The sequence below is a fragment of the Lepidochelys kempii genome, chromosome 1, assembly GCF_965140265.1.
Source record: "Lepidochelys kempii isolate rLepKem1 chromosome 1, rLepKem1.hap2, whole genome shotgun sequence".
Classification (NCBI taxonomy): domain Eukaryota; kingdom Metazoa; phylum Chordata; order Testudines; family Cheloniidae; genus Lepidochelys; species Lepidochelys kempii.
Genome location: NC_133256.1, coordinates 54,704,369 through 54,732,338, shown reverse-complemented (window position 1 = coordinate 54,732,338; position 27,970 = coordinate 54,704,369). Strand labels below are relative to the sequence as shown.

General features: G+C 43.3%; 1 protein-coding gene across 4 annotated transcripts in view; it reads right to left on the bottom strand.

Annotated features, from left to right (window-relative positions):
* Nucleotides 1-6,809: 6,809 nt before the first annotated feature.
* ATP7B (ATPase copper transporting beta) overlaps nt 6,810-27,970 on the bottom strand; it is a 143,724-nt gene continuing 122,563 nt past the window's right edge. For 3 of the 4 annotated variants that reach the window (XM_073342989.1, XM_073342999.1, XM_073343009.1), the window contains 9 exons: nt 25,818-26,012; nt 24,636-24,818; nt 21,145-21,343; nt 19,153-19,299; nt 17,200-17,342; nt 15,313-15,516; nt 14,879-14,996; nt 12,857-12,959; nt 6,810-10,523 (listed from right to left, as the gene is read on the bottom strand). In XM_073342989.1, the coding sequence (XP_073199090.1) occupies nt 10,259-10,523; nt 12,857-12,959; nt 14,879-14,996; nt 15,313-15,516; nt 17,200-17,342; nt 19,153-19,299; nt 21,145-21,343; nt 24,636-24,818; nt 25,818-26,012 (1,557 nt within the window). In that variant the 3' untranslated portion in view covers nt 6,810-10,258. Of the gene's footprint in view, nt 10,524-12,856; nt 12,960-13,715; nt 13,768-14,878; nt 14,997-15,312; nt 15,517-17,199; nt 17,343-19,152; nt 19,300-21,144; nt 21,344-24,635; nt 24,819-25,817; nt 26,013-27,970 lie in introns of all 4 variants that reach the window. The other variant, XM_073342979.1, reaches the window with a different exon arrangement.

Sequence of the window (27,970 nt, the reverse complement as noted above, 5' to 3'; positions counted from 1 at the left end):
CCATGTCATGGGACTGTGGATATGATCTTCACACCATAGCAGCTGCAAGAAAAATGTCGGGAGCAAAAGCAATGACTGTACATGGCTTTTATTGATTTAACTAAAGCCTTTAGATTCAGTGAATCGCCATGCCCTCTGGACTGTACTCTCTAAGATTGATGTATTTATCAGGACATCCAATGTCCTAAAATTGCTTGATGATAACATGAAAGCGACTGTTCTGAGCAGCACTGGCTCCCAGAGCGAACCTTTCAAAGTACAAACAGGAGTAAAACAGGGCTGTATCATCACTCTGACCATGTTTGCAGTTTTTATCATTGTCATTCGTTACCTAGTTGCTGGGTAGTTTACAGCTGGCATTGAAATCATTTACACAATGGACGGAAAGCTGTTCAGGCTTAGCAGGCTGAAAGCCAAGAGTAAGATCTCCACAACATCTGTTGTGGAACTTCAGTGTGCTGATGACAACGCAATCTTTGCCCACTCTGAGAAAGATCTTCATCGGCAAACACATTCAAGATAGTTTGCTTACGCATGTCTTGGTCTCACTCTTAACATCAAGAAGATGAAAGTGCTCTGTCAGCCTTCTCCAAATGAGGTATTACAGGCCCCATCTATCAAAATCAATGGAGTGGCACTGGAGAATGTCAATCACTTCCTCTACCTTGGAAGTCATCTTTCATCCCATACAGATATTGATGCAGAAATTCAGCATCGCCTGAGCTGTGCCAGCGTAGCTTTTTCTCATTTACGGCACAGGGGTTTTGAAGATCATGACATTTGAACAGACACCAAGCTTCTTGTTTATTGAGCCATTATTCTCCCAACCCTGTTGTATGGGTCCAAAACTTGCACAACCTATAGACACCACTTAAAAGTCCTCGAGAGGCGTCATCAATGCTGCCTTCATAAGATTCTGAAGATCAAATGGGAAGACAGGTGCACCAATATTAGTGTCTTGGAAGAGGCAAAGAGCACCAGTGACGAGGCAATGATCATCCGTCAGCAATTCCGCTGGACTGGTCACATTGTCCAGATGCCAGACCTTTGCCTCCCAAAACAGGTCCTGTTCTCTCAGCTGAAAGGAGGATACCATAACATGGGTGGACAACAGAAGCGTTATAAGGACTTACTGAAGGACAACCTAAAAAAATGTAATACTGACATTGACACTTGGGAGACACTTGCCCAAGATCGCTTAAAATGGAGTGAAGTCCTATATGATGGTCTCCTGCATTTTGAACTTGCTCGCCAACGAGCTGAAGAGGACAAGAGGTCCAGAAGGATGAAGAGACTGGCTTCCAGTCATGGTCAGCAGCCTCCTGCTGAGTCTGAAAACATCTGCCCTCATTGCAATAGAATTTGTGGTTCAAGGATTGGCTTTATTAGCCACCTGAGGACCCATAACTCCCTTGGAAGATGATCATACTCGGTAACGAGTGATCACCCATCATCATCATCATCGAAAACCTCCAAGGACAGGGATTCCACAACTTTCCTTGGAAGCTTATTCCAGTGCTTAGCTACCCTTACAATTAGAAAGTTTTTTCTAATATCCCATGCTGCAGATTAAATCAATTACTTATTGTCCTATCTTTAGTGGACATGGAGAATAACTGATAGTCATCGCTATAACAGCCCTTCACATATTGGAAGACATATCAGGTCTCCGCTCAGTCTTCTTTTCTCAATACTAAACGTGCCCAGGTTATTTAACCTTTCCTCCTTGCTCAGGTTTTCTAAACCTTTTATCATTTTTGCTGCTCTCCTCTGGAGTCTTTCCCAATTTGTCCACATCTTTCTTAAATTGTGGTGCCCAGAATTGGACAGTTCTCCAGCTGGGGCCTTATCGGGGCTGAGTAGAGCAGGACACTTACCTCGTGTCTTACATGCCACCCTCCTGTTAATAAACACCAAAATATTAGTCTTATTATGCAAATGCATGACATTCCTGACTCATATTCAGTCTGTGATCCACTATAACCCCCACATCCTTTCCAACAGTACTGTTGTCTAGTCATTTATGCCCTATTTTGTAGTTAGGCATTTGATTTTTCCTTCTTAAGTGTAATTCTTTGCACTCCTTTATTGACTTTCATCTTGTTGATTTCAGGCCACTTCTCCAATTTGTCCAGGATGTTTTGAATTCTAATCCTGTCCTCCAAAGTGCTAGCGACACCTCCCAGCTTGATGTCATCTAAAAATTTTATGAACATACTCTCCACTCCACCAAACCTAGGGTAGACCCCTTTGGAATCCCATGATATACACCCTCCCCATTGGACAGTGAATGACTGATTGCTACTCTTTTAGTATGGTCTTTCAAACTGTTTTGCACCCACCTGATAGGAACTTCATCTGGGCCACACTTCCCTACTTTGCTTATATGATGCATGGCTAGAAAGGGTTAAACAGCCTGCAAAATAAATAACCCTCAAAAGACACCTGGGGAGATGTTTGTGTTTTTGTGTATTTGCATATGTATGAGTAGGGTCGACAATGTAATCAACAGTCCCCATCTATGCTGTATTCTGATAATTCAGAGGTCAAAAGAACAGGTTTCAGAGTAGCAGCCATGTTAGTTTGTATTTGCAAAAAGAAAAGGAGTACTTGTGGCACCTTAGAGACTAACCAATTTAGTTGAGCATAAACTTTCGTGAGCTACAGCTCACTTCATCGGATGCAACAAAGCTTATGCTCAAGTAAATTGGTTAGTCTCTAAGGTGCCACAAGTACTCCTTTTCTTTTAGGTCAAAAGAAGATTCTAGCATTTAAATGAATTGTAAACACGGGATATCTCCCTATTCGTCTCTCTTTGAAATGTACTGGGAATGGTGGAGGAAAAAGCAAATAGCCTTATGTTAATTCATATAGCTAAGTACCTGTGATGGACCTCCTTCAGAGTCATCCTAACTACCTTTTGTTCCCCAAGGGAACGGTGTTGTTTGGACTTCTGAGTAACCAGTAAGGTAATAAAAGAAGCTGTTTTAGATTTACCAAGCCAGCCTAAGTATTGGAATATCCACCAGCTTTTGGGGGTTTGGTTGCCCCTTCTTTGCAGTTCAGCCTAATTGAGTGACCATAGCTGGCTCCCCTGTAAGACTCTGGTCACAGCTTATAAGAATGTCATGTGGGACTTTGTCAAAAGCCATACAAAAATCAAAACACATCAGGACTACAGCTTTCCCCCATCCACTAGGCCAATAACCCTGCCAAAGAAGAAAATTAAGTTTCATTTAAAAAGTTAGTTTAAAGCTATCATGCAAGCTGAAAAGTGTAAGTGTACAATGTTATTCACCACTACAAATGTAAAGTCTTCCTACTCTTGTGCTTTTCTTTTTAAAATTTCAGCTGTCAATAGAATGACAATTTCAATAAGCAGCATAGGTGGAGCTCAGGAGACACCTGACTGTCAAATATGCCAAACAAGCAATTCATAGCTGAAGGCAAACAAAGAGAATCTGAAATCTTCTGTTCCCAGGTTATAGTAGCAAGTCAGCCTCTCACTTTAGACCCTCTATTATTTGACACAAACTGCCCTCTGCATTTTTACCTCTTCAATACTCATCATTAAAATGTTTTAGGGTTTCAGATGCTTCAAAAATTAAAGAAGAATTAACCAACCAGTCCCTGGTAGTTTGTATTCATACTTGTACTGACATCTGGTGGTTATTCTGGGTAAGAGAGTATATATCAGGCCTTTTCCCCCTCAAATCACCATCTAGAAAATGATGGATCTGAGTGGTGGTATAAGATAGCTCAAATATTCTCTCAGCAGATTTACTCTTCATCTATGCCAGGGATGATGAATTCCAGGAGAGGAAAAAAAGGCTGATGTTTAATCTTTTTTCCTTTACCTGCATCACCAAGGAAGACTTCCCCAGTTATCCTCATGTATATACACAAATTGGAGAAGAAACTAAATGCGTGGCTGGGGTGGTTGCTTGCACTGAGAATCAGGGCCGGATTAACCTTTTGTGGGCCTGGCACCAAACATATTTGTGGGCCCCCATGGAGGCAATGGAGCATGGCGCGGGGAGGTCAGTCCCCAGAGCAAGGGGACAGCCGGAGGCCATGGGGCATGGCATGGCATGGGCGGCCCTGTTCCGCCCAATGCAAGGGCACTATTTACAAACCAGCAGTTGTCAGATGCACAGTGGCCTGCCCGGCCCTGTGCTTCCCCTCAGAGGTGGGCCTATGCCACACCACACAGCTCAACACCCCCCAACTCCCTATGGCCAGAGGCCCCCCGGACCTACTATGCCCAGCGCCCCCCCCAGACCAACCTTCAAATGCACAGCACCCTGCACACCACCCCTGCCCACAGCCCCACCACAACTCCCACTCCCTAGTGCCCCAACACACACACACACCCTCCCCACCACGTCACAGCCCAACATCCCCCTGCCCCATGCTCCCTACAGACCCACTCCTCCAAGCCCTGCCTCCCAGCTGCACTCACCAGCCCTGCTTGGAGGTGTCTGTGTCTGCCAGGCTGAGCCGGCAGAGCAGCCAGGGCCGGTCCCAGGGCCGGGAATCATTCTAGCCTCTCGGGAGTGGTGCGATCAGCCAGGCCAGGACTTTCCCCGGCCAGGGTCCCTCAAGATGCACTTGCCTGGAAGAGCCCAACCCAGCCCCCCACACAGTCTCCTTCCCCCCCTCTATCCCAGCCCCCCACACCGTCTCCTTCCCCCCCTCCATCCCCTCCCCCACACACCTGGCTGAGACTGGCCAGGCTTCTGCACCAGTCCCAGGCAGCTCAGCTCCAGGGAGACAGGTGGGGCCCCCACAGGTGGTGGGGAGCAGAGACTGCCCAGAGCCAGAGGTGCACTGGGGTCCGGCCAGGGGGCTGAGAGGAGCAGGGGATGGGGCCATGGAGTGGAGAGGAACCCTCAGCCAGCCAGTGGGCAGGCTGAGAGGAGCAAGTGGTGGATGGGGGGAGCCAGCAGGATCTCGGGGCGCAGTACAAGCGGAGCAGGCCAGGGCCCCTTCTCAGCATGGGCTCGGCTCCATGGAGCCACTGTAAACCCGGCACTGCTGAGAATCTACGTATTAGCTTCATCTGCCTCCCCAATTGCACAGCTTTACCTAGCTAGGAGACAAAGACAGAAATTAATGTGTCCGTTTGTTAATGAATGTGTTTGTTCTCAATTGATCTACAAGTAAGATCAGGATATTTGCCCCTCACCACTTCCTGTTTTCATTGTCACTTTCAAATGATGTCCCAATGAGGAATAAGTCTCTCTGTTAACTTTTTAGAAGAGGAAATTAAATCTGGCGTTTCAGTATTAGCTAATGTAACATTCTTCTATTCCATTGTATCATTTTACCACCTACTCATTGTTTTCTTCACACAAATGCATCAAAGGAAGTATGTTCCTGGCAAGAATACTTGGTCATAAAGAAGGTGAAGCTAGCTTGGGTACAATTCAAGCTGAATCTCTGCCTAATTTGGCTGAAAGGGAGGGATGGGGAATATAGAAATTATTCCACCCATTCTTACAGGAGTTTTCAAATGTGCCAAAAATGTTTTATACAAATATGGAGCAATCATGTATGAGGAAATAGTTGTGTAAAAGCTCACAAGAAACATGCATTTTTTAATTTTATTTTTTGCACTATAACAAAAGTGCCTATCCCAGGCTCTAGGGGCCCTTAAAACATGCAATTTTTAAAAATTAAGACCACATAATACCTGGCTCGGATATAGCACTTCTCATCAGTAGAGCTCCAAGTGCTTTACAAAGAAGGTCAGCACCATTATCCCCATTTTGCAGATGGGAAAACTGAGGCACGGGGAGATAAAGGGACTTTTCCAAGGTCACCCAGCAGGCCAGGGGCTGAGCTGTGAATGGAAACCAAGTCCCCTGAGTCCCATTCTAGTGCTCTACCCATTAGTCCATGTTGCCTCCCAGATTTGCCCAAGTACTCCCAATACAAGATACCCCAGCAGCAGGAAAAAATTTAAGTAAGAACTTAACACCAACCTCCCATTGAATATCGGGGCCTAGGTAATTCATCCTCGGATGTCTCACTTTATATTTTTCCAAGATAAATGTTGGCCCCACTCAAGTAATAATGGTGGTATTGAGGTAGTGCGTAGCAGACCCAGTCATAGACCAGGATCCCATTGTGCTAGGTGCTGTACAAAAACAGAGACACTCTTTACTCAAAAAGCTCACAATTCAAGTAACTTCCTAAAGTTTAAAGACAATCTTGCATCTAGTCCCATGCACCCTCATACAGCGCCACTCAAGTCAATGGGGGCTCAATGAGAACACAGGGTCCACTCACATGGAACAAGTTTCAGGACCAGGGCCTCAATTTTTCCTCCCTGTGTCTAATTATTCAAGGCTCCATTATATTATTTCTCAGTGAGGTTTGAAATAGTTCTTAGTTTAGGACATGATGCAAATTTAATTACGGTATTTATCCCTTCTTTCAGCTCATTAATAAAGACATTAAATAAAACCTAAAACTACTCCTTGCTCCACCCCATTGGTGCGTTCTCTTTATTTGGTATTGTCACCAATTTACAGTCCTCTAACCAGTTTCCAGTCTCTGTTATATTGTAACAGTCTATGCCAGTATCCTTTTCAAGTAACCTTTGATGATATAGTAACAGATGCATTAAGAATGGCTCAATATATTGAGCTAGTCTTGATCCAAAGGAGTTTTGTTGATGGAACAAGATATATCTTTAAACTGCAATTTGATTTTAAAAAAGAAAAGAAGCAAAGCAAATCTGTCTGGCATTATCTGTGCTTTAGGGATGGGATTTCAGCAGGAGCAAAGTTAGGCCAAAAGTGATTGCTTCTGAAAGCTGCATCCTATCAACCTGGGCTACTCACGGCACATCAGATGTGCAGATTCTGCGGTCCAATAGCTTCTGTTTAATCTCAGATTTTGTTTCACTTACCCAAAAGAGAGAGAAAAATGTGACAAGAAACCCAGATTTATTCTACAGTTTGATATGAAAAATTTTAAATTAGTCCAAACAATAGAAAACCTCTCACTGGGACCAAGACCAGCCAGGTATTGCATGTTTTACTGGATATTTTTACAGTTGTATACTTTTAAATTATCTAAAAAGTTTTTATAGTTTTGAAACAGAAATGTGAAAAAAATCAGTGTATTACATCCTAGCAAATGTTGTGATTAGTCAACAGAGATGAATGGGTCATTTACAGGAACCTAAATATAAGGAAATTATTAAAAAGGACATGCAAAGGATAGAACATTACGATTAGAACCAATTTCCAATGTTATGAACACAACACTCTTTCCCTCAGAGTCTGCTGGAGTGTGGACATTTACTTTAGTGGAAACATGATTTGGCCCTTTGCAGGGAAACTGGCAGACTTTAAACCAAACCAAACCAGTGCTTTCACCACTGCCCAGGGCAATGATTTGGGATCTTTTACCAGGGTAAAATCCTGCCCCACTTCCCAACTTCAGATTTTTTTTACTTCAATGGGGCCAGGATTTCACCCACTCAGCTCACTGAAGCACCTAACTCCAAATGCCCTGACTAAGAGACAAGTATTGGAGGGTGAATTTGGAAACAAAGTTGCGGTGATTAAGCTCATACTTTAGCAGCATGAGAGAAGGCTTTTCTCTTCCACCTTGATTTGTTATTACACTACCCCAAGCAGGGAGATAAAACACTACAAAAATGTTAAAGCTCCATTTAAATAAATTCCAAAGTCTTCACGGGCTATAAACCAGAATAGGATTAAATGACAAACAGCTAGCACTGCTGAGATGATTCATACCAGAATAAATGAAAGTCTGGTGGCCATGCACTATTATCTCCATTTTTAATCGGTTTACACTTTTATTTTAAACGACTAACAAGCTGTGTTATGTGATGCTATTTAAACAGTACAGTAATCTCAAACCCTTTTCCCCCCACCCCCTCCAACCACCCTGGAATCCCATGAACACTTGGTCATGCTCTGTTCTCTGTTACATCAGTATAATTATTGTTATATATACAATTGCCTCCTAGTGGCAATTTTTAAGCATTGGCTGTAGTGTTTGTGGTCCAAGATAAACTCAGAGATGAAGTAAGAGTCCCTTTTAGCTTGACGTGATCTGTAATAATGCAGTAATTTTTAAAGGGGATAGGGTGAGTTTTCAGGCATGGACTTTACTTTAAGCACCCAGCTCTAACACAAGATATCAAGAGGGATTTTGAGTGGAGTTACAGATGGGCTTTAACCTACTACTTCTTTCTCACCTGCCATTTGCACAGAACAGCCTCCCAAACCCTGCCTCTCTGTTGAACCTTGGCTTTTGAGGTGTCCCCACAACTTCCACAGAGTCCTTGAAAAGCACTGTTGGCTAATCCATCAGCACAGAGACTGAGCATGTCACCTCTAACATTCTAGCTCCCATCAGGACCAAGAACAAAACACTCCAAGTCGGAAAGCATCTCGTCAATGCATTAGCATGAGCGTACCAATAATTGAGCCACCAGGATGGCTTACACTGCCACATTTATGCCACTCTGCACAAAGAAATAGCTGAACACTGCAGTTATCAGGAGTGTCAAAAGATTTGACAAAATGGTGAGCTATCCTGAACCAGAGTAAAACCCAGAGAGGAGCTGTCATAAATATAAAGGGAAGGGTAAACCCCTTTAAAATCCCTCCTGGCCAGAGGAAAACTCCTCTCACCTGTAAAGGGTTAAGAAGCTAAAGGTAACCTCGCTGGCACCTGACCAAAATGACCAATGAGGAGACAAGATACTTTCAAAAGGGAGGAGGGAGAAAAACAAAGGGTCTCTGTCTGTCTATATGCTGCTTTTGCCGGGGATAGACCAGGAATGGAGTCTTAGAACTTTTAGTAAGTAATCTAGCTAGGTATGTGTTAGATTAGGATTTCTTTAAATGGCTGAGAAAAGAATTGTGCTGAATAGAATAACTATTTGTCTGTGTATCTTTTTTGTAACTTAAGGTTTTGCCTAGAGGGATTCTCTCTGTTTTGAATCTAATTACCCTGTAAGGTATCTACCATCCTGATTTTACAGAGGGGATTTCTTTACTTCTATTTCTATTAAAAAAGTCTTCTTGTAAGAAAACCGAATGCTTTTTCATTGTTCTCAGATCCAAGGGTTTGGGTCTGTGGTCACCTATGCAAATTGGTGAGGCTTTTTACCAAACCTTGTCCAGGAAGTGGGGTGCAAGGTTTTGGGAAGTATTTGGGGGGAAGATGTTTCCAAACAGCTCTTCCCCAGTAACCAGTATTTGTTTGGTGGTGGTAGCGGCCAATCCAAGGACAAAGGGTGGAATATTTTGTACCTTGGGGAAGTTTTGACCTAAGCTGGTAAAGATATGCTTAGGAGGTTTTCATGCAGGTCCCCACATCTGTACCCTAGCGTTCAGAGTGGGGAAAGAACCTTGACAGGAGCTCAAACTCTGTGGATTTCAACAGGAATTGCAGGGTCCCCGGTGCCTTGTAGGATCTCATCCCATGGGAAAAATCTGAAGACATAACAAATGTCTAAAGGTGGAACTTTACTGGGAAGAAAGGGCTCCAAAGAACACACAGGAGAAAACTGGAAAACCTAAGAGGAGTAGTTGCACACAGCAAGCAAGTTTGGCAAATGGAGACGTTTCATAAAATACAATTAGTGATGCTATAAGATACATGGTCATCTTTGAAACAGAATTTTACAATTTTTATGCACAGCAAAATATACAATAAATATATTTTTGTGCTAATCAAACACACACATGTTGTCGGAGCCCTAAATATAAAATTTTCCCATGTTGAGATGACTAGATTTGATTCTATGTAAAAATATGATCCCCAAATATAGAGCTATTTGATGTCCGGTTTAATGGTTTTCACTTTCTGCCAAATTCATTTTCTAGGTCATTTAATTTAAAAATCTTTTCACAGAAGTTCCATAAAGAAGCACAAGAGAGTCAATGAGACTGGACAGGCTGGGGTTTTGATTCTCAGTAACTGATCCACAACGTAGGGGTCCTGTTAGGCTTTGTGGACTCCAACTTCCCACTGCGCAAGAAGTAAAGGGCATAATTCATTGTAGGGTCTCAAGCTTTTTCAATGACTGGAAATTATTTGTGAACTGACAAAATCATAATTCACACAATCTAATGCTGAATTTCTGAGCTGCTTTGCAAACTGGAACATCAGGGTTCCATTTATACTTATGTGGGTCTTGTGGTCATCGCTGCCAATGGTGAAGAATCACAGTGACTTCATGTTCAGTGATGGGATGCAGCATTTAAATGTACTGTTCTTCATCTCGGTCATTAGTGAGCAGTGACCACTTGCCACCTTCTTCCTCTCTAAACAAACCATGTCTGTGCAGCTTGTTTGAAGTCAGAGAGGAAAGAGACACTTGACTAATCTGATCCCAGGCAGTTGGCCTGGGTGAATCCCGTCTCCTGTCGTCCATCCCAATGTGAACACTGATTTGGGAAGGAGTCAGTGGCTTCATGTGGCCTTGAGCTTTTGCTTCATACCTTTCAGTTCCTGGCTTCTTGTAGCTAGGAAAAGTGGAATAGGAAAGTTTAGGATCACCCAACAACTTTAAGAGCCTGTGTAGAGAACTGACAACAGTGTCAGAAGATGTCAGACTTTTGTGATTAATCATTAAGACTACGATTTTGTCAGGGAGTCCGTGACTTCCAGAGACCTCTATGACTTCAGCCTGCAGTGGCTGGGAGCTACAGGGTCCCCCCACAGCTCCCAGCTGCCACGGGCGGTGGGGGAACCCGGCAGCTCCCGGACGCCGTGGGTGGCAGGCCCCCCAGAGCTCCAAGCAGCAGCGGGACCCTGCAGCTCTGAGCCACAGGTAGCAGGGACCCTGGAGCTCTGAGCTGGGGCCCCCACAGCTGCCGCAGGCGGTGTGGGGGCAGCTCCTAATTTTGTTAGGGATATTTTAGTAAAAGTCAGGGACAGGTCACGGGCTTCCATGAATTTTTCTTTATTGTCCTTGACCTGTCCGTGACTTTTACTAAAAATATCTGTGACAAAAATCTTAGCCTTAATCATCTGCTACTTGCACTGCAGAAGAAGCATTAATGACACAGTATTGGTCACATCGTGGACCATTTCCTTGGTGGATCTAGTAGACCCTTATACTCTGGGACAAGAAAAGCCCAGGAGTGGCAAACATTTTAGGTCCTCTCCACAGATGTTTTGAAAAAAAAAAAGGAAGCTTCTAGCCTTTCTGGCTGCTAAGATAATTATCCTGCACAGTATAAGGCATTACTGTCTCCTTGAGTCCAGAGCCATATATATTTTGCATGATTCTGCAACACCTTGCCATAATGACCTCTAGTATTAGAATATAGAAGTGTAGAATCAAATAAGATAGAAAACAAAGGGAAGACCTTAGAGAAATTCCCCAGACTTTGGCTAACCAATCCCTGGAATTTTGGGAGGGGAAAATCCCTGCAAATACAGGTCTTGATCCTGCAGACACCTGAGCTTATACATAACTCTACTCAAATGAATACTCCCACATTGACTACACACAAGTAAAAGTTAGGCATGTGCTTAAGCGTTTACAGGACTGGGGTCATAATGCCAGAAGTGATTTCCCATATTAGATCCTATAAAAGAATACAGTCAGAACCACCTAAAGGTACAAATATGCTTTGTTCATTGTCAGCCTTTATTGAAGATGTGTGTCAATTTGAGATGTCTGAAAGTAGCCTGGTTTTCAGAATATGGGTGCTTAGCACTTTCTGAAACTGTCCAGGTGTCTCAAGTAGACACCCAAAAATGAAGGCACCCAAAATCACTAGTCATTTTATAAAAATATTCACTTCTAGTCACAGTTCAAAAATAGAATCAGGCAAGAAACAAAAAAACATGGCCTGTGACCTGTCCATGACTTACAAGATTAAAACAGGGGTATTTATGGTATGGGGGGTGTGGGCTGGGTGGAGGGAGGGGATCCCGTGGCATCAGCTGCTGGGGGAGAGCCCCAGGGGGTCCACAGCTGCTCCAGCTGCTGCCGGAAGGTGCGGAGCCCTGGGGGGCCAGCCACTGCTCTGGCTGCCCTGGGACAGCTGCCGGGAGCTGCCCAGCTGTGGCTGCTCCCGCTGCCCCCGAGCCAGCTGCCCGGGGCTGCCAGAGTAGCAGCCGGTGCGGCTGGCCATGGGTTCAGGGCTGCTCCAGCAGCTGCCCGAGCAGCAGCCAGTGTGGCTGTCCCCGGGGCCAGCTGCTTGGGTGGCTCTGGGCCCCTGAGGTCAGTCACACTGGTTGCTGCAGAAGTCATGGAGGTCGCAGGAAGTAACGGAATCTGTGACATCCGTGACCTCCATGAAAAACATGGAGCCCTAACTATGAACGACCAAATGCAATAAAATAAATGCACTTTCCTGTTGCTTCCCCTTTCCCCCTGCTTCTCTCTGGCTAATTTATAGTTGACTAAAGGAAACAGAAACACCAGTATAAATCCATTAGTAACTCATTTTTAAAAAGCATCAGTTAATGCTGAATTTTAATGGAACAGCTGTTTGAATGATTTGCCATCATTAGCTCATTTGATATTCACCAAAAAAACCCCACTGATCATCAACTCAGGTACTATTTAAGTGGATCTCAAATACAGCAGCACAGGTGTTGTGTCTTGTCAAAGTTTTACCCTCTATTTAAGGAATAATAATTGCAGTAGGAATATATCAAGCATTCTCCTCATAATGAGATGGCTCTTTTTGGGAGGGAGGGGACCAAGGATTAGGTAAAATAGCTCTCAGCTAAAGGATCACTTGGTAATTTTAAGTTTATGGCAGCCCATAGACATGTCTCTAATCTGAGCTCCAAAACCAATAGTCTAGAGTTGCTAACTGCTTTGTGCAAAACTTGCCATTTCAGTTGCAGGGAAGATAGCACCACAGATACGGAAGAAGCTGCCATTGCAGCTGACCCCATCCATGGCTGCAGAACAATTCCAATAGGCATGAACACCCCTAACAACAGAGAATATATCAGATCACACATACATTACTAAGAAATGTAGTCTCTTAAAATATAGAATATTCTGTCGCTTTAATTTTAAAATGGGAAAGTCCAACCGTTAAATGGACAGACAGTCCCACCACATGACTTGTGCGGACTTCTATAAACAAGGACATACCAACATAAATTTACATGGGGCTTTTCAAAACATGGGCTCTCAGTCGTAGAGTTGGATCCAGATGGGGAGACACTCTTGCGCCCATGAGAAGTGCTTTGTGCGGATGCAAGGATCTGTCCCTGCCTGGATCCAACTGCAGGACTGTGGTCAAAGGTAAGACGTGCTATTTGTCTCTCTCTGTTGCTATAGCAATAAAGCAAAGCAAATGAATGAGAAAAGCCTGAAACAGTTCAGGTGAGGGAGGATTGTTGAGGATAGAGGAGAGGACTGCTCTAAGACATAGGTTTTAAGGAGGGATTTGGAGAAGGAAAGGGTGCTTCATGGAGGACAACAGGAAGAGCGTTCCAAGTTTCATGATAGAAAATAGGTAATTTGGGAGCGGGGGAGGGGGGGTGCGGAGAGGGAAGGAGACAGAGAAAGCAGTAAGCTGAGAGGACTATAAAATAGAGAAAAGAGAAAACAAGGGTAGGAGGCAAGATTATTTAGGGCTTTGCAAATGAGAAATCTGAGTCAGTTATGGGGATGACAGGAATCTGGTGGAGGGACTCAAGGAGGGGACATAGTCATAGCAGTGGGAGAGAATGTTTACCTTAGCAACAGCACTCTGGACAGACCTAAGGGGACTTTGTGAGGCAGGGAAGCTAGAAAGGAGAAAGTGACAGTAATTAAGGCAAGATGATGACAAGTGTATGAAGAGGGTTAGCAGAGGGAACAGGAAGATTTTTGAGATCTGAAACAGAAAGAAGTGACCCTTTCAGTGGTCTGATTAGCTGTGTCTCTCATTGTGCTTTACACTGTGCTTAAAAATAAAAACTTAGGGCCTAGTCCTGAGCACCTGAGTCAATGCCCTCAAGATTTGTAAGAAAGGCAGCCAGTTAGCAATGGCTGGGTTGGAGGCAGATAGGCAGCCCTCTCCTGCCATCCTTCATCTCACTTGACTTACACCGGAAGCAGTCTGAGGCAGAGCTTATTTCATTGTGTTTATACAGTACTTGAATACAGGTTCAAAGGTGGGCTCACGGTGAGTATTAGGATTGTTGTATGCATGTATAAAGACAGCCCTCAATGCCATAGCAGAGCATCAGATTTTGATATTTTGCAAGAGCTGTATTCTTTAACACATGCCTGGGAGGCAGACTGATTATTATCTCCCTTTGACTCACGGGGTTTATGTGATTTGCCCAAGGCTGCACAACCAACGGGATTCAGGGTTGCTGCAGCCATGTTGTTCCCAGGATATGAAAGAGACAAGGTGGGTCCAGCTTCTGTCATTGGAAGAGACAAACTTTTTAGCTTCACGGAGCTCTTCATGTCTGGGGAATGTCTACATTAAATACAAGTCGGGACAGATTGTTAAGCATGAGGGGTTCACTCATGCTGTAGGAGACCACTTAAAAAAAAAACCACTAAAAGCTACGGACTTAACAGAGCCACTGGCAATATGGCTCACTACAACAATTTGTAACGCAACTTACTGCTGGCTAACCCTGAACTGTCCACTTCCTTTTAAGTGGTCTCGCTTGTGTGAACCTCTTATGCTTAACAATCTGTCCAATCTTGTATTTCGCTATGACACTCTGTGTAGAGCTCTGAAGGAGAGCTCTGTGAAGCTCAAAAGCTTGTCTTCCACCAGCAGAACTTAGTGCAGTAAAAGATTATCGCGCCTACCTTGCCTCTCCCAACAAATTGGAGTCAGATCTGAAAGCAGGACTCAGGAGCTCTTTGACAAGCTGTGAACCAGCAGTCACCTACCTGCCGCTATAGGTATCCCAAGCAGATTATAAATTAAGGCAAGGACCAGATTTATTCGTATTCTTCTTACTGTCCTCTTTGATAGATGAATACTAGCAACCACGTCCAGTAAGTCATTCTACAAGACAAAAGCACAGACAGTTTTTCACAGTCCCACCCAGGCACTTCTCAGAACCGACACAAGGAAGAAGAAAAGGAGTACTTGTGGCACCTTAGAGACTAAACAATTTATTTGAGCATGAGCTTTCGTGAGCTACAGCTCACTTCATCGGATGTATCCGATGAAGTGAGCTGTAGCTCACGAAAGCTCATGCTCAAATAAATTGTTTAGTCTCTAAGGTGCCACAAGTACTCCTTTTCTTTTTGCGAATACAGACTAACACAGCTGTTACTCTGAAACAAGGAAGAAGATTACATTGAACAACTGAGCTCACTCGAATAAGAACGACGTCTGCAGCTTCAATGGCAACATCCGTGCCTGTTCCAATAGCAATGCCAATGTCTGCTCCAGCCAATGCCGGGGAATCGTTGACTCCATCTCCAACCATGGCAACCTTCTTCCCTTCGTTCTGGAGTTCCTGAACCTTTGCGACTTTGTGAGAGGGCAGAACCTCAGCAAAGACCTTTTTGATGCCAACCTACAACAAGCAGGGAAAGGAGAAAAAACCCAGCAGAGTAGAAAGTATAAATGACCCTTCTGATATGCTTTAACCACAGAAAAGAAAGATTAAAAAGTGATGATTATTCTGGGGTCCCCCATGCTTGAACTCCATTGAGGGCTGCACTAGCAACTTGCATGGACTCTGAAGGGAAACACAATTTTCAGAAAATGGGACTGAACGCAGTCACATCCAGAGCGTCAGCTGCAGAGACTACAGATTCCAGCAAGCATTGTTCCTCCTTGATTCAGGCACTGCATAGTACTGCAGCTCCTACTGTAAGGCTTCCTTGGCATAACACACAAGGCAAGTGCTCTAAGGGTTAACTCAGTCATTTTCTAAACAGGTAAGTATTGAAGCGCTGTGGCATCCCCTTCCCCCAATATTATGTATTATTTATGTTACTGTAGCACTTAGGAGTCCCAGTCAGAGGCCAGGACCCTGTTGTGCCAGATGCTGTACAAACACAGTCCCTGCCCCAAAAAGCGTATACTGTAAGTATATGATGAGAGACAGAGAGATAGAGATAGATGGGGAATTACAAGCCTTTCACTTCACTCGTAACATAGGAGTCATAAAAAACAGGCTTCTAGATTAGTAAATATAGTGAAACCTTCGTTATTCAAAGATCTCAGGAAAACATAACACACAATATACAAGAAGGATTACAAGTGTCGTGCATGAGCAAAAAGGAGCTGATATTACTGTAATAGACAAGGTGATTATGAACCATGCTATTGTCTGGTTTTGCTATTTGGTGGATTACTTAAATGAGTAATTGAAGGCAACAGTAGGAGCAACAGTAGGAAAAAAGGACAGTAGAACAGAGGGAAAGATGGGAGCATCAGCGTGAGAGAAAACAGAGAAAGGGTAGAGGAGTGGCTAAGTAGAGCGATGATGTAGCTATACCTTGGTAGGTGACATCGATGGGCTATGATCAGATACATTTAAGCCACTGTCTGCACTTTAGAAAGCAACCATTAGTAGTAACAACTCTGCTTAAGGGGCTGATCCTGTTACCACTGAAATCAATAGCAAAACTCCAATTAACTTTAGAGGAAGCAGGAGAGGGCCCGAAAGGAGTTTTCCGATGTCACTAGAAGGAACACTACCTTTAAGTGAAAGGAAGCAGGAGGCTAACCATTAGGGGTGAAATCACTGTCAAAAAACAAAAGCCTGCATTATTCTTTTTTCTCTGGGGAGCTTTTGCGAGCTGTCCTAGGACTCAGTTATTTGAAGAGGACTTCATGGTATGCCCAACTTGCTGCTCACTTCCAGTTCATTTAGCAACTTCCTTCTTGGCACCATCAAAATGGTTTTACGAAGCTGTGCCTATGGCTCATAAATTCACAAGAAAAGAGTGCAAAGGGGTACAGCAACTACTGCATGTGGCTGAACAGCCACTGTGCGACACTGAATGCTCATTTGCGCTTCCATGGGAGCTGACGGAAGCTCCGAGACTCCCTTGTCTGCTAGCTCCCACTATAACTCGCTTGCATGAGCCTACCTAATGGTTAAACTCATGAGGGTAGAGATTATCTTTTTTCCTCCTTTGCGTAAAACACCTTACACATCTATGCAAAGGCTAAAATAACCAGCAACAACAGTTCACTGCCCCTGGTCGAGTGTTTAGAACATTTGTTTTATACAGAAGAAGAGTACCTGAGTAGCAATTGCTTTTGCAGTTTTTCTGTTGTCCCCTGTTATTAGCACCACATCTATTCCCATATTTTGCAGAGTGTGCACAGCAAGCGCTGCCTCCTGTTTGACGGTATCTGCTATCGCGATCATTCCACACAACGCACCTTCGCAAGGAAACAGACTCAGTTAATTAAAGAGCTGCAGAAAGGCACGGAAAGCAAAGCAGGGCCACGGGCATGTCTACACTGCAACTGGGACATGTGGCTGCAGCACATGTAGATGTACCCAAGCTACCTTTGATATATCTGGATCGATTCATAATAGTAGTGAAGCCACAGCAGCATGGACAAGCCCCACCTGCCCAGGGCCTTGGGTGCATACTCTATTGGACCACCCATCCTGCTGCTATTGTAACTCAAGCTAGCTTTGATCTAGCTACATCAAAAACCTGCTCAGGTGTATCCACATATGCTGCAAGAACACCTCCGGATTATAGCGCAGACACATCTCAAAGAAGCTAGTGTGATTCCCCCACCCTGCCCCTGCTTGTAAATAAATATATGTAGGACTATCAAATACATTACTTCAGCATTTATAATATTTTGAGTGAATTTAGTGTTCACAAATATAGTAATGATCACTGTCTGAAGACTGCTACAGTGCAAACACACACACACACACTGCTCTGACTATATGCTTCTGTTCAGATCCAACATTTATCATCCTTATTATTCCAGTCCTGGCTGGCTTTTATGCATGCAGTGCCAAAATGGGCCATATGAGGTGATGGTTTTCTGATGACAAATGGGGACTTGGGCCAGAAATTGCGCTGGTGGTGTCATTCAAGTCTGGATTTGAATGCATGTCTCCAGAGGGAAGGAGCTACCTCTCTTTTGAGCCACCTAACTCCTCAGCAGATGGCTCTCTCAGAATATTTTTTTCTTTTTACATTACACTTGCCCTCTACCTGAGATAGCCTCGCTGAAAGTTGCATGCCTGCTGCCTGCCATGCCAGTCTGAAATATTTCATGTTGACAAGTACTGCAAGTTGTATTTCAAAAATTAAGGGCTTATCTGAAATGAGTCACAGCCCCCAACTCTTTAATTACAGTCACTATTGCTGGTGGAATAGTGGTCAATCAAGGATTTTTTTTTATAAAGTCCTGTGTTACGGTGAGAAAGGGTAGTAAGTCAAGGGTCGTGATGGGGCAGGGGATGATCTCCCAATGGTAGGCCCAGCAACTGTAGAGCAAGTCCCTCTTTTTGATGCTGCTGGGAAAAAATAAGGGCATTCAGTCTTGCTGGACCCACTACTGATAACGGGCAGCAGGCTGAAAAGTTGAAGTGTCTGCAAAAATAGCTCTAAGGTCGCAAAAGGATCAGACCAGAATTATTAGTTAATATTTATGTAACAAAGCCCAGAGGCCTCCTGTCCGGATCTGGGAACTGTTGTGTTAGACACTGTACCAAACAGTGTCAAACAGTACCAAACAGACCAGGGCCCCAATGTGCTACACACAAGCCCCAACAAGTTCACAATCTAATCCATCTTTTATTTTGTGTTTCAACCAAACAAGAATGCTCATGTTTGACCATGAAACATTTTAATGAGTGATAAGTGATGGAACAGGTCACCTTGTGATCCTTTAGATGACAACATGAAGGCAGGAAGGAAGCAGGTTTGCAAGCTGACTTCTGTTTTGGCAGCATCTCTTTTCAGAATGATGGTTCCAGCCAAAAGGAGACTTGGAAATTACTTTTTAATTAAAGCCATTTTGCAGATTACACATTACACACTTAGAGTTCACAAACAATTTATGGCCAAAAGGTAAGTAGCCTCTTGTCACTCTAACTTAGAAAGACACCCTCTAAAGTAATAAATAGTTGATATCTGATTCAAGCAGGGTTACTTGCAGGGTCAATGTGATGTGGTATTTATTTTTTCATTGCGTCACTTCAAAGAATTTTAATTACCATCTATAGCCACCAATATGGCTGTCTGTCCTTTCATTTCATGGCCTGTCATTGCATCATTAACATCACTGGATATAAGCAAGCCGTTCCGTTTCATCCATTCACGATTTCCAATCAGCACTGAGTAGGTCAGAGGGGCTGCTTCACCTGTGGTAAACAGAAATAAAAACCAGGAGGAACTTAAATAACCATCCACAAGCCAGAAGGAGAAACCTCTGCAGATGGGTAAAGTCAGATTAGGATGCAATCAGTCACTAACCTGCTTCATCTTAAAAAGAGCTACTTTGGAAACTAAGACAGATTTAAGCCTTATGATTATCTGCTCTGGCAGTGGTGATGTCTGGAATTTTCTATTACACGTCAATGATCCTGTAGCCTTTTAGATGGATTGAGACTTGCCTTGGTTTTGATTAGCAACAAAAACTAGAAAGTGTTACTCTCCTGTTCTGCCAAGACCTACTGGAATGGTAACAGCACTTCACATTATAAAGCTCTTTTCTACTTTGGATTCCAATCCTGAAAACACTTGCGCACACCAGTATCTTTATGCATGTGAACAGTCCCCTTGAGCTCAGTGGAAGTATTCACAGGCATAAAGACACTCATGCACGAAAGTGCTTGCAGAACCAGGGCCGTAGATATCCCAATTATATATTTCCAATGGTTTTTCACACAAGGTTATAGCAGAGGTAATGTTGGGAGTGGGAAGGAATGAGGAGTGCACAGGAGAGAAAATGATCTGGTAATGGACAAGATGTTTCAAGACTTGTAAAGAAGGAGCAAGATAGATTCCACAGCCTGAAAACAAATCTTGGTGTCTATGCATCTTCCACAATGAGATCAACTGAATTGTCAACAGCAAAACATTAGTAGACAAAATGAGTTTTAAAAGGGACATAACTATAATTCTATATGTAAAATAAACATTTATCCCAAGGATACATGTGCACCCATTCAATGGTGCCTTTAATTCAGTACCTTAAGGGATATTTGAGAAGATAACCATGTACACTTAATCCATAAAGTTAAAGTAAGCATGGGCTAAAAAGTGGCGGGAGGGCAGCAAGGCAAGAGGATAGGCGAAAGTGGGGACTGTTCTAGGGGGAACTATACTGCAGATTAGCAAATTGTGCTCTCCCCTGGCTTTCTTGTCTTTTCAAATGGAACTTGCTGTTTTGTTTTTATGTGGTATGAAGTCTGAATAAGAAATCCCTTGATATATTGGGGAGGGTTCAGAGAAGAGCCACACGAATGATTAAAGGATTGGACAACATACCTTATAGTGATAAACTAAATAGATTGAGCTTCTTGAGCCTAACAAAAGAGAAGGTTAAGGAGTGACTTGGTCACAATCGTTCAGTACCTACATGGGGAACAAGTGTTTGATATTGGGCTCGTCAATCTAGCAGACAGAGGTATAATGGGATCCAACAGCTAGAAGCGGAGCTAGACAAATTCAGACTAGAAATAAGGCATACATTTTTAACAGTGAGGGCAATTAACCACTGAACAATTTACCAAGGGTTGTGGTGAATTCTCCATCACTGATAATTCACAAATCAAGACTGTGTGTTTTGATAAAAAAATATGCTCCAGCTGAAACAGGAATTAAGTCAGGAAAGTTTTATGGTCTATGTTATACAGGAAGTCAGACTTAATGATAACAGCGATTGATAATGATAAATGAAAAATGATAATGATTTTTGTCCTTAGAGTCTATGAATCTTACTACCTATTTGTCACATGTGCTTGCAAAGCACCCATCATTGTACTATCTAAGTACTCAGCTAGCTTTCCAGCCACATTAAGAAAAAAGAATATTGCTTTTCTCCCATGATACATTTTAGCTACTTTGTATTTTCTAACATAATCCCACCTTCCCTGCTGCAGGAAGCAAGTTCTAATTGTGTATAGCTATTTCACCGTGGCTGGTATTGTTGGTTTTTCAAACCTCTCTTTGTAGTTGGCTAAACGCTTTGAGGGCAGACATACCATCAGATTCAGAGACCATGATCGATGAACTGTGTCCCAGCGAAACCGTGCTGACACTGCTCAGGTAAGCATTCTGCTCACTCAGTCTCTGCTCACTCTGGCCCAGTATAGCTTCCACATTGCGCACTTTACAGCTGATTCCACAGCCTGGGACTGCCTGAAAATCTGTGCAGTATCCCAGGCTCTCGGTGCCAAGTTCCTGCAAACATAATAATGAAAACTTGTAACACATTTGAATCATCCAAGTGATGCACAAATATCAGCTAATTCATTCTCAAAACACCACAGAAAAGTTGGTCTCCTCCTCCTTTTTTTACAAAGAGGTAACAGAGAGAAAGATTAAGTGATTTGCTGGAAGCCACATGCAGCATCAGTGTCAGAATAGGGACTGGAAGTCAGAAGTTACTGGTTTCTAATGCTATTATTAGATTTCTAGAAACAGGGATCACCATACCAGATCAGATCTAGAGGTCCATCTATTCCAGTGACCCATCACTGATAGTGGATAATATCAGATTCTGCAGAAGAAAAAACCCCATAAATGGAAAACCTGCCCATAAATAAGTACAGTACATAGTTGCCTCCTGCCCAAAGCGTGACTGTTTATATTCCTTATGGTTTTTTTGATCCAATCTCTAATCTACCACTACACCATGCTGCCTCTTGGAAGGATCAACTTTCAACTACGCTGTTGGGGAGTATGAGCTTTTTTTTAAAATGACTACAGTTAAAAAAAGCCAGCGTATTTAATTCTTAAAAGCTACTGGTTTGACCAAGGGACTAAGAAACAGCTTGTCTCTGGTACTCTTTTTGGGACTTTTAAAGAAAATGAAATCTTATGATAACAGGCTTTATTATTGAATCAGAGGGAGAAGTTAAAGAATTGTGTTGTGACACGCAGTATGTACCCCGTAGAGGCCCTGAATGGGTTATTGTGCGCCTTAGAAGCCAGTTTTGTTACCTGGCTGCACCTGGAGCGACAGGCAGGCTGAACGGATCACGAAGCCCAGCTGGGCAGGAGCAGGCAGGTTAGTATGCAGAGAGGAAGTTTGTAGCAGATGGGAGTGGCAAGGAGAGAGTCTGCAACCACTTTCTGGGAACAGAGATGGTGAGGAGGAAGCCGGGATGGGAGGAGAATAAGCTCTAGGATCCTAACCCTGAAAGGCAGGTCAACCTAGGGAAGTTGCAGAGAAGAGAGCCTGAGAAAGGCTGGGTAGGAAGGAGCCCAGGGAAGCAGGAGCAGCAAGTGGGACTGTGCCAGACCTCAGCTGCTGGTTGTACAGTCTCTGGGCTGGAATATGGTGTAGTGGGAGGGCCACTGGCAAGGTGGCATGAGTCTGGAGAAGTGAACATTAGAAAGCACTGAGGCAAAGGTGTGAGAACCACTGGGCCCAGAGTCAGGGGTCAGAGACCTGACACAAGGTCTTGGAATTATTTGTTGAACTTTTGTTTGTTGAACTTTGTTACCCCGAAATGGGAGGACATAAATATTGTGACGTGGCCAGAGGGCCGAGTTACAGAAGAGAGACCAACGGAGCAACCATCAGGAAGGGGCGCCATATAGGGAGAGAGCCGCTAAGCCACGCCTGGCCACGAGGAGGAGCTCCTGCAGTGAGTGAACCACTTCACAGGATGCCAAGACCATTTTTTATAACTCCAAATTTATAAAGAGGAAATAGTCAAATTAAAAAGCTAATGGACCCTAATAATTTCCGAGGTATTCACGGAATTCAACAGAGCTACCCATGGCCTATCGAACAGTCTAGCGATAGTTTAGAAATGCCAGTGGATATACTACAAAATATATTCAAATATGTAAGGGCTATACATGCAAGCTATGGTCAGGTGACAAGTAAGGCATGTGATATTATAGAAGTGACTCACGCACAAGAAAGTGGATTCAAAAACAGCAACCAGGAGAAGATAGCCCATTTAAAAAAAAAAAAAAGGCAGGCAGGCATCCAGATCATTACCAACTAGAATTCTTCTCCTTCCAAGTAGGCATTTTAATTTTCTAAGCGTTTACCCCTAAAGGTTTATACTAGACGTGTTGGATATTCATATTGCTGCCAAATTTATCTTTTCATAAGTCAGTTAACATTGGCCAGTAGCTTTTATGTAAGCATAAGGGGAGGCTGTTATTTAAGATTGCCTTCCTTTTGTGTTTCTGGTTGTGTTTTCATTCTTCCTGAAGTATTAGGGAAACACATGCCATAGATAGTATTTGCTGATTTGCACAGAGATGGGTAATCTCAGAGACTAGCCGTTTGTCAGACTCAAAGGCTTGCAGTTCATGTGATACTTAGGTTTGTTAAAATCTTTCTGGCTAAATTTAGTGATCAGATAAATAACTAACAGAACTGGCTACTGTCAGGCAGTGTGTGAGAAGGGACTATACATGCTTCTTGTGAATTATTAAATGTAAAATCACCATTTCACCTGTCCATAGTCCAGTTCCATGTTCTAGGTACCCATTCTATGTATTTATTTGAAAGTTTAAACTAGGTGGCTGTTGCCAAGGCATCTAAATTATTATTACTATTACAGTAGCATCTAGAAGCTCCAACCAAGATCCTGGCCCCATTTTGTCAGACACTGTAACAAAAATCGTGAGAGAGAGTCTCTTCCCTGAAGGGCTTAAAATCTAAATATGACAGACAAAGGGTGAGAGGTGAAGTGACTTGCCCAGTGTCACTCACCAGATCAGAGGCAAAAACTGAATTAGAACACAGGTCTCTGAAATCTCAGCTCAATGCTCTTCCCACTAAACCATGCAGTTTCTTGTAACCCCACCAGTTATAAATCACAATGTAAAACTCCTCCCACCCCCGGCTGCAGCTCAATTACCCATTATTAAGAGTCATCAAAAGCTTGGCCAGAATAAATGCTGCACTGTAACCTGAAGGTCACCAAACTCAGGCTCTGGCAAATCAGCAAGGGAAAGCAGATTCCAGATGAACTAGCCTTTTATTAAGAGGACCTGTCGTCAGCCAGAGGAAATTTAAAACCTGGAACTGACACGGAGACCGACTTAGCAGATCCTAACTCCCATGGTAGGAAGCATGTAACATCAGCAAGTCGCCAGGTTAATTACTAGCTTACACAGCTGGAACTGTGATTCAACCCACAATGCAACAGTACTAACATCTTTCACTTAGGTCAGGCAGGGAGCTATGTTCACTGCAGACACTAAGATCCTATTCACAACCGGGAATGGAAAGTGGGAATCCCAGGTCTAAATCATTTAAACAGAAGCAAGAAGCTAGGGCTTGCCATTTCCTGACCATCATCAGGCTGGAACCCACATTCTCAGTGCTGTTCATAAACCTGGTTCTTCTAAGGGCTACTGCCCATGATCAGATTTAAGGTCCTAAAGGTTTGTAAAGATGCAGGTCTCACTGTGAAGCCAGGTCTACCCAGCTGTGTCTGGCTTATTCAGTGCAATACTGCTGCTCACACAGATATCCTTGGGCAATGCTTGAAATACATACCTCTTTACAGTATTTAGTGACAGCCACTCCTAAGGGATGCTCACTGCTGGCTTCTGCAGTGCCGACAATTGCAAGTACCTTCTTTAGGGACAGCTTAGCCGTGTCCCCTAGCAAGAGCATCCTCATGACTTTAGGAACGCCACAGGTGATGGTCCCAGTTTTATCAAACATCACAGTCTTTATCTGCACAAAATAACATATTTCAGTTACTGCTGTAATATTAAACTCAAGCACAGTGAGTATGAGAATGGTTGGAATATAATGTACAATATAATGTCTCTGTTCAAGTGTGTGTGTAGTTGAGAAGTATGATCAATTAATGAATGTTCATGAATATTTTACTTTTTATGCACACACAACATTCAAAATAGACACATCATTGGCAGTCAACCTCCTCTGCCAGTATAAAAAGAGAATAAGCTACGCAAGTTACAGGTGTCTATACCATGAACTGTCCTGTGCTCTAATTCTACCTAATATTCTTTTCCTTCTCTGAGTGATTGTCATTAAAATGTCAGCATTTACCATAAATTACTCCATCTTGATAAAATAGGAAATAACCACATTGTCTAAGTAAAACTGGGGTATTTCACTATATAATAGTTACTACAAGCATTGCAAATTTAACGGCAAGCAGCGTGTGCACAGAATTCACGAAATGTCTATTTAAACTCAACTGACAATATCTAAAGTATTAAATCGTGGCATCTATTTTCCTCTCTCAACATGAGAAGAACAGTTTTTAGATGCTGTACTAAAGACCAATGAGCAGCAGCATTTGTATGGTGCTTTGAAGCAGTTCAAACTTGAACTCATCAAATGTCACAAGATTCCTGAACCTAGGGAGGGAAGTACTTGTAGTAACCACTTGACAGCTGGAGTAAAGATGAGGAAACAAAAGGTGAAAGTGACTTGGCACAAGGTCATACAGCAACTCAGTGGCCCAGCTGGGATGAGAAGTCAGGATCTGCAGTCTCTCACCCCTTTGCTGTGACCATAAAGAAACACTGCCTCTCTCTGTGATTCTGAAAAGTATCTACCTTCAAAATGATAAGAGCAATGACCAATTAAAAAAAAAAAAAGTCATTTCCATAGATTAACAGAATTTGCTGGGAAATTTTGTTCTAGCTGGCAACCAGTATAAATGGTATTAATACAACACTTCCATGATGAGCTATTAACCTTGTGGGCCATTTCCAGGGGTTTTCCACCTTTGATGAGAATACCATTCTGAGCAGCAACTCCTGTGCCCACCATCACAGCTGTTGGAGTAGCCAAGCCCAAGGAACAGGGACATGCAATGCACAACACAGTGATTGAGGTTTGAAATGCAAACCTCACTATTACTTCAGCTTTTGAGAGGTGTTTGTTCTGATGCTGCAAGTAAAAAAAAAAAAAAAAAAAAAAAAAGAGAGAGAAAGATGTTTGTTTGCTAACATAGGACACAATGTCTAGTAAAGAGCAGTAATTTCAAACATGCATCTATCTGGAAATCTCAGATATAGAAAAGAAAAACAGAACAACAGATTATAGTTACCAGGCACACTGGGAATATTATATTCATCTAGCGGCAAGTCCCACCCTCAGAGCACAGATTGAGCAGCAGGGCAGCATGATATACTTTGATTTTGGTAAGGCTTTTGACACAATGATGCATAAGAAAACTAGAGGAATGTGGTCTAGATGAAAGTACTATAAGGTGTGTGCTCAACTCGTTGAAAGACTGTACTCAAATAGTAGTTATCAATGGTTTGCTGTCAAATTGGCAGGTTGCATCTAGTGGAGCCTCACAGGGGTCAGTCCTGGGTCTGGTACTATTCAATATTTTCCATTAATGACTTGGATAATGGAGTATATGCTTATAAAATTTGCAGATGACACTAAGATGGGAGGAGTTGCAAGCACTGTGGAGGACAGGGTTTAAAACTCAAAATGACCTTGAGAAATTGGAGAATTGGTCTGAATTCAATAAGATGAAATTCAGTGCAAAGTACTTCCCTTAGGAAGGAAAAAATCAAATGCACAACTACAAAATGGGAATAATTGTCTAGGTGGTAACACTGCTGAAAAGGATCTAGGACAGTGGTTCTCAACTGGGGTCCACTGCTTGTTCAGGGAAAGCCCCTGGCGCGCCAGGCGTCTGCAGGTTTGGCCAATCGCAGCTCCCACTGGCCGCGGTTCAGTGCTCCAGGCCTATGGGGGTTGCGGGAAGGGTGGCCAGCACACCTCTCGGCCCGCACCGCTTCCCACAGCCCCCATTGGCCAGGCACAGCAAACTGCAGCCAGTGGGAGCCGCGATCAGCCGAACTTGCGGATGCAGCAGGTAAACAAACCGGCCCAGCACGCCAGGGGCTTTCCCTGAACAAGCGGTGGACCACAGTTGAGAACCACTGATCTAGGAGATTATAGTGGACCACAAACTGAATGAATCATCAATGTGATGCAGCTGCAAAAAAACCTAATGTGATTCTGGGGTGTATTAACAGGAATATTGTATGTAAGATATAGGCGGTAACTGTCCTGCTCTGCTTGGCACTGGTGTAGCCCTAGCTGGAGAACTGTGTCCAATTCCGGGCACTACACTTTAGGAAAGATGTGGACAAATTGGAGCGAGTCCAGCAGAGAGCAACAAAAATGAGAAAAGGTTTAGAAAACCTGACCTATGAGGAAAGGTTAAAAAAACTGGCCACGCTTAGTCTTGAGAAAAGAAGACTGAGGGGGGACCTGATTACAGTCTTCCAATATGTTAAGGACTGTTATAAAGAGGACAGTGATCAGTTGTTCTCCATGTCCACTGAAGGTAGGACAAGAAGCAATGGGCTTAATCTGCAGCAAGGGAGATTTAGGTTAGATATTAGGAAAAGTTTTCTAACTATAAGGGTAGTTAAGCTCTGGAATAGCATTCCAAGGGAGGTCATGGAGTCCCCATCACTGGAAACTTTTGAAAACAAGTTGGACAAACACCTGTCAGGGATGGTTTAGGTTTACTTGGTCCTGCCTCAGTGCAGGTGGCTGGACTTGAGGACTTCTTGAGGTCCCTTCCAGCCCTACATTTCTATGACTTTATGCTGGGATCCCATTAGGACTGGGGGAGAAGGGATCCTCCACCAGAAGTAGACGACCCGTTCCACAGTGAGCTGTGGCCAAAGGATCCACATAGTGGTAGATCCATTGGCATTACACCTCTCACCTGTCACGCCCCCAAACTTATTCCGTCCCCACACGGGCCCCCAAAATTTTGCTTATACCACACTCCTGTGGAGATTTACCCCTTGGAGTAATAAGCATTGCAAATGCAAAAGTGCTGCTATGCAGATCTGTTCCCAGGTAATAAT